Source organism: Drosophila subpulchrella, chromosome 3L (assembly GCF_014743375.2).
Source record: "Drosophila subpulchrella strain 33 F10 #4 breed RU33 chromosome 3L, RU_Dsub_v1.1 Primary Assembly, whole genome shotgun sequence".
Classification (NCBI taxonomy): Eukaryota; Metazoa; Arthropoda; class Insecta; order Diptera; family Drosophilidae; genus Drosophila; species Drosophila subpulchrella.
Genome location: NC_050612.1, coordinates 17,184,104 through 17,198,522, shown reverse-complemented (window position 1 = coordinate 17,198,522; position 14,419 = coordinate 17,184,104). Strand labels below are relative to the sequence as shown.

Sequence of the window (14,419 nt, the reverse complement as noted above, 5' to 3'; positions counted from 1 at the left end):
TAACATTGGTTTTTCAAATCTATAGGCGGTTCAAACTTTTTCAAAAAGTGCTTTAAAGTATGTTGTATAATTAATTTAATATTGGGATTGCCAGACTGAAAACATAACGTAGCATACTCTTAATCACCCTTTTTAAGTGGATAGCCTCACTTAGTTTTATTTTAGTAAATGAAACTGTCTAATAAAATGTCGAGTATTACTCACTTATTTAAGAATAATTAATTTGATCAGACTAATAACTAATATGAGCTTAGTTACAAAAATGAGAGAGGGAGTAAATCTCATAGTCATATCACGATTTAAAATGGACTACACTCTCTTATTCGTAGTTTACCAACCTATAACCTCTAACTTGCAGTCACGATGCCATCTCCATCGGGGGAGTGCACTCAAGGATTCGCCCGCATAAATCTCTCATTGCCTTTGGCTGCGTCGAGGACGCAGAAAAGTGGATGCGAATTTTAATGAATATGCGCTATATGGTCGTTCAGGCCCCGTCCACGTCCACGTCCACGTCCCCGTCCACCTATAACCGTCCACCCGTAACCACCCATCACTCAGCCTCCTTTGAGCTGCGGATCGAGCCATCCGAATGCTGCAAATGTTTCAATTTTACGTGGCACTGTTTAGTGCTGCGGCTCCCGGCACAGGGTTCGATTTTGATTTGGCTAACGCCCGTAATGAGCTGGCAGAATTTTATGGGCCAGCTACGGATGCAGTCGGGTTCGATCCTTCAAACATGTACGCGACCATAAAATTGATGGGCCAGTGTAAGAGTGTGTGGATAAAGCATCCAGTGCTGCCAGCTTTTCCTAATCAACAAATGGCTTTCATCTGGAAAAAGTCTAGAAATTGGAATCATTTGAACTAAGATTTCTAATTTAGGTACCAAATTCCACGAGCTCAAGGAAATATATTCTACTCTTTCTTAATTGGTATTCTAATAATCTATTATTGAGTCTACACTTAGGGAAACACACCGTGCTAAAATCAAGTAAAAATAGCATTTACTTAAGAACGATTTCATGCTTACCATTTAAGAACGTTCGTACTCATAAAGTTTTCACATTGAGCACATTTTGGACTTAAATATCTTATAATTCCCAACTGTTTATTCTGAAAGTGCTCGGTATATGAGGCGCATAAATTACACAGTGTTAATGCCCGTGATCGGCAAGCCGTAAGTAAATTTAAAATATTAATATTATTTAGATATATCTCGTTAATTTCAGTTTCCAATACTTATTTCTCTTACTATCATATAATTAAAGCCCAATTCAAATTTACAATATATGTATATTGATTTAAGAATTATTCATCCTTAAATCATGCCTGAAACTTTCTTACTTTATAATTAAATCGTTCTTGCTTTTAGTTTATTATTTATTATTTATACTTGATTGTAGACCGAAAGGTTCAGAAACCAAGTATTTTCGTTCTTGAAAATTCGTGCTTAAAGCTGTATTTTGTTCTTGGGTTCTGTATTTTCCATGCTTGGCAAAGTTTTGACACCGAAAAAACTGTTCAGTACTTGACCTAGTTAAGAAGAGCTTAAGGCACGGAAATCTTTTTTAGGGCTTACTGAAAGGATAGCTGATTTCTAAGATGCATGATATGTTATAAAATAAAATCCAATAAATAGCCAGTCTGACAGCACTTGGACTATATCTGCCACCGGTCGTGGCAGCCTCATCAATTTGATGTCGTGCACATTTAATGCGGTGTTGAGGGCGCGCGGATGCATAAAAAACCGAACCCGAACCCAGTCCGCGATCCAACGAGGCCATAAATTACTAATAAAAGCCGCATGGGAGTGTAGTTGACGGGGTCGCGGCTTTAGTGTGTTAAAGCGGAAATGCGTTGGGCGCCATTTTGTGCGTCGGGTGTGGGAGGTGGGAGGTGGCGCGGTGCTAACAAATGTGCGGCCTATTGACACATTCGGCGTGACACATTTCGTAGGGTAAATAAATTGTGTAAATCACATGTTCGGCTAACGAAATCCCAACCAAATTCTTAATGAATCCCCGGGCCTAAAGGAGTGGCGACCCCAGGGAAATCGTGCTACAATGACTGTCATTAGACGTGTGGCCATTCCCGTTCGCCAGGCATCTACTGAAAACTCAAAGATTGGGCACAGCACGGCCTCGGTGATTCGGTCGCTGAGAAAACTCACGCCCACGGCATTCAAGACCCTTCGCCAAACCATCGCTAAGGCGGAGCACTCGGGCACCATGGGTCAGATGATACGGCTAAACGATCGCGAACAGGAGGCCAACAAGGTGATCATGGCCGTGAAGAAGGAAGAGATCTCCAAGGGCATACTGGACCCCAGCAAGTTCACGCCGGGCCAGCACATATTTAAGACCCTTACCGAGATACGCAAATCGCCGATCTTCAATCTGATTAAGAAGATGCCCAAGGGCGGAGTCCTTCATGCCCACGATACGGCGCTCTGCAGCACCGAATATCTAATAAGTCTGACATATCGCGAGAATCTTTGGATCTGCACGGCGGATGAGGGCTGCAAGGCCATTGCTTTTCGATTTTCCAAGGAGAAGCCCACTCAAAAACCCATGGAGAAGTGTAACTGGGAGCCAATGGCGGAGTTTCGGGAACGACGGGGTGAAGACAATGTGACCCAATACCTCAGGCGAAGGTTCAGCATGTATCCCTTCTCCAAGTTCGTCTCGAATAATCAAGCCTGGGCACACTTTATGGGCATCTTTATTCTGCTGGATGGCTTGCTCTGCCACGCCCCCATTTGGGCGGATTACTACTACAATGCCCTCAAGGAGTTCTCCGAAGACGGGGTGCAATATCTAGAGCTTCGATCCCTGCTGCCGCCACTCTACTGCATCGATGGCGATATGCTGTCGACCCGGGACACGGTGGCCATCTATAAATCGGAACTGGAACGCTTCAAGGCCGACCATCCGGATTTTATTGACTCCAAGCTGATATATGCCCCGCTCAGAGGAGTGGAGCCAAGTGTGGTGGAGCAGTATGTAAAGACAGCTGTGGAACTTAATGTAAGTTTTAATGACTATGAAATAATGTCAAACTTCATAACAGGAAATTTTATATCTTTAATTAAAGCTCTATACCTCTAAGTTCTAGACAGCTAAGAAGCTTCTCTTCCAGAAATTTGGCATTACAGATAACTATTTTTTTATAATCATCAGTATTTAAGAAAAAATAAAAAATAATAGGAGCAAAAAGTTCTAAACTTTTAAAAATTAAACAAAGTAAAACTAAGTTATAGAAAATTAATCCATTTTTTTAACATGTGTATTATTTTGATGATCATTGCTTAGTACGAATTCTAATAAATTAGATTGTAAGTAACGAAAGCATATTTTTAAAAATATGTTGGCATGTTTCTGATAAGGTCACACTTACCTTACGCATTTCTTAATTAATACACATACAAGAGAGTCCCTATTTATATTATTTACTTATCTTATTTCACTCAGATATTTATTTTATTAAAATTAATAAGCGACTATGTTCGCCCTCTTCCCAAACAGAAAGAATTTCCTAACTTTATGGTGGGCTTTGATCTGGTGGGTCAGGAGGAGCTGGGTCGACCACTGATTGACTTCGTGGAGCCCCTGTTGAAAATGCCCGAGCACATCAATTTCTACTTCCACGCGGGCGAGACAAACTGGTTTGGATCGCCCATCGATGAGAACCTGGTGGACGCCATTCTGATGGGCACCAAGCGGATCGGCCATGGCTTCGCCCTCACCAAGCACCCGATGATGATGCAACTGGCCAAACTGCTGGACATCGCCATCGAGGTGTGCCCCGTGTCGAACCAGGTGCTCCAGCTGGGCGTGGACTATCGGAACCACCCGGCGGCTCTCCTTTTGGCCGACAATGTGCCCATTGTGATATCCTCGGACGATCCATCCTTCTGGCGCTGTGCACCGCTGTCCCACGACTTCTACTTCGCCTTCCTGGGCATTGCCCCGATGAAGGCGGACCTGAGGTTCCTCAAAAGCCTGGCCGTAAACTCCATCCGGTACAGTGCCCTGGTGGGCGAGGAAAGGCAGGCGGGGTACAGGAAGTGGCTGAAAATGTGGGACCAGTGGATCGAGGATGTGGTGGCGAATAAGTGTGATTGAGGACCTCCCCTTAAATAAAAATTGCACGTACCTATTTTATATTTTCGCATTTAATTTATTTGAATTTCGCCTGCACACGGATAACTCTGACGCTGGCTAAGAGTTGACTTACATCGATACAATTGATATGGGTGATGGCTAAGCTTCGCTCGTCACACGACCTAAATCAGAGAACTCGTTTCGGGATATTTTCGGGGGATATGTGTGGTTGGGGGGGCATAACGAAACTATGACCGGGTCATGAGCCCGGGTCTTGTCCATTTTCATCCAGCTAAATTCTTTGTTCAAGCAGAGTCTTAGGCGTACGTGTAGATTCTGAATACAAGGTGAGTATATAGCACAGTTATAACTTGAATGCACACGAATTTAGCATTTGCTCATTTGGTTTAGAATTGTTTAAGCCTGTTACATCTATGTCTTTAAAATTATTATTACCATATACGTTATTATTGGGCAGCATTCCATTCAAATGATTTTCTGAAAATGTTCCTTTTCATCTTTTTTTTTTGTCGCGCTTGTTTCGGTGTATAGATGCTTGCAAAAATATTTGTAATATTCGGCCTGTGTTTGTTGTTTGCCCTTGGTTTAGTACTAACCCTATCGTTCACATACCTAAACTTACTGCCTCGATATGTTCAAATCCTAAGTATAACTCGCATCGCCTCTCCAATTTTCCTTTACAATCTTAACCATCCTTGGGGCCTTAAGTATCGCTATGCTGTACAAATCTTAAACGCTACTCCTCTCTATCTGCTATATCTTCATATATCTGTGACTCGGCCGATCGAGTTTTATTTCATGGCTTGCGTGGGAATCGTTTACGCTATGTGAGTTGCTGCCAGTGCTGTTGATGTTGCTGCTGTTGTTGATGTTGCTGCTGTTCATGTTGCTGCTGTTGCTGTTGCTGCTGTCGAAGTTTTTCGGCCTTCCAACTGGATTCGCCCACACTCAGGGGATAGGGTATAATATCCGGCTGTTGTTCCGAGGACATGTTGTCCACATCGTTGTGGTCAACGTTGTTGCTGTTCTCGACCACATCCACATCCACATCCTCTTCTCTGCCCTGGTTGTTGCCAATATTGTTGTTGGTCGGCTCATTTGGTTCGCCATTAATTTCGTGGTTCCGGCCTCGGTTATTGTTTTTGTAATTGTAATAACCATATTTATTTGTGTTAGACATATTGTCGTCGCTGTTGCTGCTGCTGTTGCTGCTGTCGGCGTTGCAATTCTGTGGGGCAGGAAAAAATAAGAATGGGAAAACCATGTGGAATTTTAATATATTTAAATAATTAATATAACCAAATTATGGTCTAGTCCCCAGAATATTTGTCATGCAGCGGTTTTTGAATTTTGTTGAGCTATTACTTTGGCTATGAAAAACGTAGTTCAATAAGAAACAAGAAAGGAAGTTAGCTTCGGCAAGCCGAAGCTTATATACCCTTGCAGCTATAATTATTAAATTTAAAAACACAAAAAATGATATTCCCAATAGTATAAGATAATATGTCAAAAAACACCGAAGCTATAATTTGTTTCATATTATTTTCCTACCAATTTTCCGATCGTTCCTATGGCAGCTATATGATATAGTCGTCCGATTTTGATAAAATTAAATTCGAAACTCAGAACTAATTAAAAAATGTTTTTTCCAAGCGTAGGAGGTTATATGTTAAAAAACACCGAAGCTATAATTTGTTTCATATTATTTTCCTACCAATTTTGCGATCGTTCCTATGGCAGCTATATGACATAGTCGTCCGATTTTGATAAAATTTAATTCGAAATTCAGAACTAATTAAAAAATGTTATTTCCAAGCGTTGGAGGTTATATGTTGAAAAACACCGAAGATATAATTTTTTTCATATTATTTTTCCACAAATTTTCCGGTCGTTCCTATGGCAGCTATATGATATAGTCGTCCGATTTCGATAAAATTTAATTCAAAATTCAAAATTATTTAAAAATTGTTATTTCCAAGCTTAGGAGTTTATATGCTAAGAAACACCAAAGATATAATTTTTTTTCATTTTTTTGTCCGATTATTCCTATGGGAGCTATAAGATATAGTTGTCCGATCCGGCTGGTTCCGACTTATATACTACCTGCAAAAGATATAAGACTTTTGGGAAAGTTTCAGCCGGATAGCTTTAAAACTGAGAGACTAGTTTGCGTAGAAACGGACGGACAGACGGACAGACGGACAGACGGACAGACGGACAGACGGACATGGCTAGATCGACACGTCTAGTCATGCTGATCAAGAATATATATACTTTATGGGGTCGGAAACGTCTCCTTCACTGCGTTGCAAACTTCTGACTGAAATCAATATACCCTCTGCAAGGGTATAAAAAATATATAAACTAAAACGTGCAAAGTGTATCACAATGATTTGTAGCAAAATTGTGGTAAAAAAGAAGGAAAACTTTAAATTTACAAACTTACAAGTACAATAGTGGGCATAAGTGTTTTGTCAAAACATTAAGTTAAATGTACTTTGACCTTACTTCATGCATATTTGGCATCAATGGAAAGTTTATTTAAAAATCATAAAAAATAATTGCAAAGAGATTTTTTAAAATTTCCGTTTGCAGTTACTTTTAGTTTTATTCGGAGAAACTTTTAGCATCAACAATTATTTTATTTTAAGCCGATTTATACCCAAAATTTACATAAACTAGTTCAAATGATGAGTTCATTTAACTTTGATTTTTAAAAATACTTATGCTTTCTTATATATGTTTATTAATGAGTTTAAGTATAAGAAAATTGAGGTAGATTTGTTTTAATTTACTTTAAATTTATACCTTTCCTTTGAAAAGTACAAGTCACTCACAACACTTTTAAACAATTACTATACACTTTGACTCCACGAGTACAGCCATAATTATCTCTATAGTTTATAGGTAATTTGTTTTGGTCGATTTAGTCAAGTGGTTTCAGCTAGGTAGATAAGGTGCCACAAGCACCGCAAGATGCACTTGAACCACTTGTTGCTATTGCAAAAATTACACAAACAATACCTTTTTAAATAAAACAATAGTAAAAGCAATTACATTTTACATGTATGGTGTAGAAACAACATACAATGGTAAACTGACATTTGATATGAGAACGTTTGTTACATTTAACTTTACAAGAGGCCAGATAAGCCCTAACCAAGTGCATACAAGGCAAATGTTTCCTGTGGGAAAATATACTATTTCAGTGAAGCATTTCAGCAAGAAATATGAACTGTCTGTTTGTTGGAGTCAAGAAATTTAATTGGGTCAATGTCTAGACAGATAATGGCAACCGCAAAAGGGCACGGACTGATTTGATATGATACCCAATGGCAAACATGCCTATAAAAGGCTGCGTTTTATGCATTAGTTCACAATTTGAATTTCTGCATTTTAGCAAATAAAACAAAAGCTTTCAAGAATCATGAGTGCCTGTGCAGTAGCATCTACTTTTGGAAAAACAAAGGAGACCGCCAGGATAGTCATTATCGGAGCTGGCGGATCAGGAATCGCGGCTGCCACCAGACTCTTGGCACAGGGATTCAAAAATGTCCAGCTTTTCGAGGCGGAGGATCGCATTGGGGGTCGCATCAACACGATCCCATTCGCCAATAGCTTCATCGATCTGGGAGCTCAATGGTGTCATGGAGAAGAGGGCAATGTGGTCTTCGAGATGGTCAAGGACCTGGATCTCCTCGATAGGACCGGTGATTTTGCTGTCTACTTTGTGCGCTCCAACAAGGAAATCCTCTCTGACGATCAGACCAAGGCTCTCAAGGAGTTCCAAAACGAATTTGAGATTAAACCCGATTGTGAGGGATCTGTTGGTGACGCCATCACTGAAAGCTATTGGAAGGAGGTGGGCCAGCAGGCTTTCCCCAACGATAAGACCGTCGCTAAGGAGGCCCTGGACTGCATAAAGAAGGTTATTTGCTCTGAGGATGCCTGCGATTATCTCTCCGAACTTTCGCCCCGAAACTATCTGAATTTCGAAATGTGCGGAGGAGATCAGAATCTCAGCTGGCGGCAAAAGGGCTACTGGAAGTTCTTGAGCATCCTGCTAAATTCTAGCGAGGATCAGCCCGGTGACCAGGGAATCCTTAAGGGACACGTGCATCTCAACAAACGGATTGCGGAGATCAATTGGTCGGGAGACGGTGAATTGACCCTACGCTGCTGGAACGGTCAACTAGTCTCAGCGGATCATGTCATTTGCACCGTCTCCCTGGGAGTTCTCAAGGAGAAGCACAAGAAGCTCTTTGTGCCGGCTCTTCCGGCTGCCAAGATTAGGTCCATCGAGGGTCTAAGACTGGGCACTGTGGACAAGTTCCTCCTGGAGTTCGAGGTGCAACCGTTACCGGAGAACATGAGAGGCATCGCCTTCCTTTGGCTGGAGGAAGATCTGAAGGAGCTGCTAGGTGGCGAGTTCTTCTGGCTGGAGAGCGTCTGCAGCTTCCATCGTGTGGATCGCCAACCGCTTTTGCTAGAGGGTTGGATCATCGGGGCCCATGCCCGGTATATGGAGACCCTCAGCGAGGAGAAGGTCCTCGAGGGTCTGCAGTGGCTCTTCAGGAAGTTCCTCAAGTTCAACGTGCCACATCCCAAAAACTTCTTGCGCTCTCAGTGGCACTCCAATCCGAACTTCCGGGGCAGCTACAGCTTCTACCCCACCTATGCCGATGAACTTCGCACGGGTCGCACCGATTTGGGATCCCCTTTGCTGAATGTCTCGGGAAGGCCCAGGATCCAATTCGCCGGAGAGGCCTCCAGCCGTAAGCACTTCTCCACTGTCAATGGAGCCACCGAGTCGGGATGGCGCGAAGCAGATCGTCTCAATGAGTTCTACAAAGGTCGAGCAGAGAACTAAGGCAACCTCAAGTGGAGCTTATCAAAATGTCGCAAAAGCAAGCTCTTTCTCAAAATCAATTAAAACACTTTTATTGTTAATATTTACTTGTACCCAAATGGTCCAGTAACTGGCATTCATTTTGTACCACGAAGATCTTTAAATTTTTCAAAACACAAAAATATGTTACATTTATATTTTCTTTGGCAAATAAACTACTTGACCCAAGAACAGTATAACCCTCGTTTAGTTGGTTTAAAATCAATAGAAAGATCCTGAAATCGCTTAAATATTTTGCTGCTATGTGGGCAAACGTAATCAAAGGAGAGCAACATCCCCTATAACGTATTTCTAACACCTCAAACACTCCGTATACTTCTTACGTCACTCGAAACATTTACATTTCATCACCCAATTAAAATTCTAAGGTAAATATCACACCTGAATACAGAACTATAATTTCAAGGAATTTAATCTACCCAATGCAAGGGTGTGCCATCGTGCTTCTGCATAAAGGAATCCCAACTAAACCCATTTAATACCGTGGCAAGTGAGTTAGTTGTACAATTAAGCCGAATGTTCCACTCCCAGCTATGTCAAGAGTGCCAGTTCCAACTGTCAGCCACTCACTATATCCATCTCGATCCCCATTCCCATCCCCAGCCACTCTCCATTCCCCTCACCAGTCGCCATTGCAATCAGCAAACACAGAGAAATACTTTGCCAGTCATAACAACCATTACCTGGGCCATAACACAAGTCCGGCAAAGAACAGACACAGAAACAGGAACAGGAGGACTGCTCTGCCAGCTAGGCAAATGTGTGTCCTTTGGTCAAACAGAGACTTGTTTAACATTGTCACTCGAGGAGTCACGAGCACGTGGATGAACATGGAGGCACTGAGCAGAAAAAGGGGTTCCTTAAACTTTAAATCAGTCTTAATTGTTATCATAGTTTCCTAAAAGTATGCAACAAAATATTTTATGCTGAGAAGTACAATGAAATCACACAGAAAGAGGAGTGTCTTCTGCTCACTGCATACTTTTAGGCCCCTTAAACGACATTTAAGTTATTTCATAACCCTAGTGATTTCTGTAGTGCCCCCTGTATTGATATCCTCATAATAACAGTTTTAAATTTGAACAATACAAATTATATTATTACCACGTTAATTTATTACAAAGCGAATACCTCCATCAAGAATGGAAACCTCTTCTATCACATGTTAAACATTATATTTTTGAAAAATTAAAGGTTTTCTCTCAGTAATAAGGTGGAAAAAAACCACATATCCGGCTGGCTAGACACTGAAGGCAACGGAACCAACGACTGACGCTCCTGCAGCGCATTAACCAAGGGATCGGCACTGGGATTGGAACACGGAAAGGGGCTGGTTCAGCGGAAAAGCTATAACAGATGTGACCAACTTGTACTCGGGCTTTCCTTCTTTCGACTCGAAGGGCGACAAAGTCGCATATGTAATTGGGAGGTGCCGAGTTGGGGATGGGGCGATGAACTACGACCAGGGTACGACTACGACCACCAGGGCGACATGCAAACAAACAAACAAATGCAAGCACACAGAGCCAGACAGAGCATACACAGAGAGAAAAATGTAAAGGCTAGTAGTTCTTGAATCCCTCAACAATTTATGGCTTTAATTTGGTTTAGCTTGAAGTTGGATTGATCTTATATCAAACTGAAACAACATGCAGTTGCTCTGAAATTAGATTCAAACCATTTTAGTAGCCACAATGTCATTACTTTAACAAATGTTACTCCTAATCTAAGTCACTGAACCTTTAAGTAATATCTGAATATTTTTTTTTTTAAATTAAATAGTAATGCGTAACCATTTTAAAATATACCATTAAACCATTCTTTTTAAATAAAGTAAAAATGTATTTTTATAAAATCTGAAATATATAGTTCATACAAATTAATATAATTTGAGCTGAATAGAAATCCTGCAATCGTTGAATTGGTCAAACGCGATTTATCCGCTACAACCACCCAGAATTCTCAAGGATATCCTTTTTCTCTCTATCTAACGGGTTGGAATGGGTGGTCACATAAGGCTAAAGCAGAAGCAGGGATATTTTGAATGTTTTGGCCCCAGCTTGGCATAAATTTGAATTTTCAACATGGGCAGCCAAAGTGCTTCTGCTGCTTCTGCCGGTCGGCAATTGCTGGGGCATTTCGGTAGTGAAATCACATGGCCAGTGCCTCTGATCCTGCTCCTGATTTTGCCATTGCTCCTGCTCCTGATTCCTGGCTCCTGTTGGCCTGTTGTGGTTTTTGTGGCCATCCATGGCTGGTCTGGCCCTTGGCCTGCGTTTTTTTGCTGCCCAAACTACTGGTATGTGCTAAACTGATTTCAGCTTGCCGTATTCCGCACGTAATCTGAACTTTTGCATGTGTGGGACCTCACTGGCCACGCCCCCCGCCCAACGCCCACGCCCCCTGTTTTGAATCGAGTGTTTGCAAATGTTCCGAAAAACAGGCGCAATTACAATGCTGTTTGCTGCTCGCTGCAAATGAGTTGGTCAACATGTTTGGCTTTTATTTGGTTTTTTTTTTGTGTTACGAATGCATTTGAATTTTGCTAGTAGCTGATGGGCTTGAAATTTAAAGAACTGAGCTCAGCTATCAAGTTTTTATGACTCGGTCATGACACAAACAAACAATCTTGGGGGAAAACTGATATTGTGTCTGGGCTCAGACATTAAAAATGGCCATAAAATAAAAATGAACTGTGGAAAAGCAGTAATTTTCAACCGTGCCCAGCTATTAAAATTACAAATGTTTAACCATTCGACAGGCTTGGTATTGAATTTCAGAGCAATACTTTCAGATATTTATTTAGTGAACTAACCATTAAGTTATCGCTATATCTTGCTATTATTAAAGACTACATTTAATAGTCTTTGAAACCTTTAGACAAGTTAACTAGCCCTAAAAGTGTTTACTGAACTACAAGTAAGATATAAAATGTATATCTAATCTAACAGAAATAGAAGCTTGATCTTAACTGCATCTATCGGTTAGTAAACGATTACGGAGAATTGATTATAGAGTGTATGCTAAATATAGATCTAAACGTCGATAAGATATCTAAGTAAACTTTTAAATAGTTGCTCAGAAGTAGTATTTTTGTAATTTAGACAAAGAGCTGAAACGAAGAAATATTTTGCCTTGAGCCACAAAGTCTACTAAATAATAAACCAGCATCTAAAGATGTATTGTTCCGTTTTTTGTATTTATCGTTGGGATTTTTCCTGACCGAAAAAGGTATACAAATACGGCTCAACAATGCACTTAAATATAATATATCTATGGATAGTATGTAGTTTTCACGCCCCATTGCCTGTGGCCAATCTCGATTTCACGGGTTTCGGAAACATTCACCGGGTCTTACGAGGTGGAGGCTCACAGCTGAGCGGTTCGCGACCGGTAGTAGAGGTGCAATCGCTCCGCCTCGCGCCATCCCGTTTCCACGGCTCCGTGGACCGTGGAGTAGAAGTGCTTGTGGGATGCTTCACCGGCGAACTGGAGGCGTGGTCGGCCGCCCACATCCTGGAGCGGTGCCTCCAGATCCCAGGCACCGGTCCTCAACGCATCCGTGTAGGTGGACCGGAAGGTGTAGCTGCCCCGGAAGTTGGGATTCGCATGCCACTGGGTGCGCAGCAGGCGCAGTGGGTGGGGTATTGCGAAGGGCAGGAACTTGCGGAAGAGCCACATCAGACCCTCCAGCACCTTCTCCTCCGTGAGCGTTTCCATGTGCCGGGCATGGGGTCCTATGATCCAGCCCTGCAGGACGCGTGGCTGCCTGGACACGGGATAGAAGCCAAAAGCACTCTCGAGCCAAAATAGTTCGGAGGCACGCAGCTCCTCCAGATCCTCCTCCAGCCAGAGGCAATTGAATCCAGGCCAATCGCCGGGCAGAGGTGGGTTCTCAAACTCCAGGAAGAACTTATCCACCGTGCCCAGTTTGAGACCCTCGATGGCTCTCACCTTGGCAGCTGGCAGGGCGGGAACAAAGAGCTCCTCATGCTGCTCCTTGAGAACTCCCAGGGAAACCGTACATATAACATGATCCGCGGTGATAACCTCTCCATTCCAACAGCGCAGGGTCAGCTCATCGGCTCCTTGCCAATTAATCTCGGCAATTCGTTTGTTCAGCAGCACATGACCCTTGAGGACACCAAGATCATCGGGTTGGTCCTCCTGGGCTTTCATAAGTAATCTCAGGAACCTCTTGTAGCCCTTGTCTTTCCAATTTAGGAGCAGTTCGCCCTCGCATAGCCAGTACTCCAGGTGACCCTTTCCAGAGACCTCGAACAGGTGATCAGCCGCCTCCACGGAGGACTCGAATTTGTGGAACACTTCCAGAAACTCCTTGGCAATGGTGTGATCAATGGCCGGGAGTTTTTCCAGTTCCTTCCAGTACTTCTTGTTGATATAATCACCCAAAGAGCCCTCGAAGTTCGTGAGCTCTGTCTGCCTATCTGGTATTGAGTTGTCGGCTATGCCCTTAAGTTGAATTGCTATGTCTTCGGGTATAACTTCTTTGTTGGATCGCACAAGCTTGTTGGTTTCATAATGATCTTCCGTAACCTCAAGAAGGTTCAGATCCTTTACCCGATCATATACCACATTTCCCTGCTCGCCATGGCACCACTGGGCGCCCAGATCGATGACATTATCTGCAAAGGGAATCGTGTGGACACGTCCCCCTATGCGATCTTCGGCCTCGAGGAGGAGTACGTTCCGGAATCCCAGGTCCAGGAGACGGGTGGCAGCTGCTATTCCGGCGGATCCCGCTCCCACGATAACAATACGAGCGGTTTGTTTGGTTTTACTAAGCAGACGTACAGAAGCGGAACTCATGGTGGTTCAAGTATGGATATACTTTTCTTATAACAGCTGTCCCCGTGCTTCACGTTCGACGTTCGGCTAGCAACTAAATCGGGTTTCTTCAGAGAACTTTCGTTTTCCCCATATGGTTTTCTAGTTTTTGCACTCCTCTTCCTATCTCTGAATATTTATGGGTCTCAACGATAAGAACCAACCTACTGATAAGGCTGCTTTCATTGTTGCCCTGCCGAATTGGTGCTAAGTCAATGCAATTAAACCGAGAATAAAGCAATTGGCAGGCTTACAATGCATTATCAGCATAAAATATAAATTTGTCAAGAGAGCGATAGAGTACTCTTACATACACAAAACTACTAATCAAGAGAGAGCTTTCTCTTAAATTCCGCTCACAGACAGAAATAGCACACGTTTTTCAATATTTAACATTTACCACATAACATAGTTGATGGCGATAAGCATATTGGCGCCAGCCTCCAAATAAATTTCCATATTTGATTGCTTCTATGTTAATTATTTTAAGTCCGAATAGTTTATTTATGTTTCTAAATAAAGTTTATTACTCTGT

At 42.2% G+C, this 14,419-nt stretch overlaps 4 protein-coding genes across 4 annotated transcripts in view; 2 read left to right on the top strand and 2 right to left on the bottom strand.

The window, feature by feature from the left end:
- The first annotated feature begins 1,942 nt into the window (after window positions 1-1,942).
- On the top strand, window positions 1,943-4,166 carry LOC119552688 (adenosine deaminase 2). The gene is made up of 2 exons (XM_037862413.1): window positions 1,943-3,029; window positions 3,528-4,166. Exons 1-2 carry the CDS (start codon window positions 2,067-2,069, stop codon window positions 4,125-4,127), a joined length of 1,563 nt encoding a protein of 520 aa, XP_037718341.1. The 5' UTR covers window positions 1,943-2,066; the 3' UTR covers window positions 4,128-4,166.
- The window catches only part of LOC119552689, a 62,791-nt gene continuing 52,533 nt past the window's right edge, over window positions 4,162-14,419 (bottom strand). The window contains exon 10 of the mRNA XM_037862414.1: window positions 4,162-5,355. Coding sequence (XP_037718342.1) covers window positions 4,951-5,355 — 405 coding nt within the window. The 3' untranslated portion in view covers window positions 4,162-4,950. The remainder of the gene's footprint in view (window positions 5,356-14,419) is intronic.
- Window positions 7,519-9,204, top strand: LOC119552691 (spermine oxidase). The gene has a single exon (XM_037862416.1). It carries the CDS (start codon window positions 7,555-7,557, stop codon window positions 8,995-8,997), a length of 1,443 nt encoding a protein of 480 aa, XP_037718344.1. The 5' UTR covers window positions 7,519-7,554; the 3' UTR covers window positions 8,998-9,204.
- LOC119552690 (spermine oxidase) lies at window positions 11,978-14,094 on the bottom strand. Its single transcript, XM_037862415.1, has one exon. The coding sequence runs from the start codon at window positions 13,864-13,866 to the stop codon at window positions 12,406-12,408; it is 1,461 nt and encodes a 486-aa protein (XP_037718343.1). The 5' UTR covers window positions 13,867-14,094; the 3' UTR covers window positions 11,978-12,405.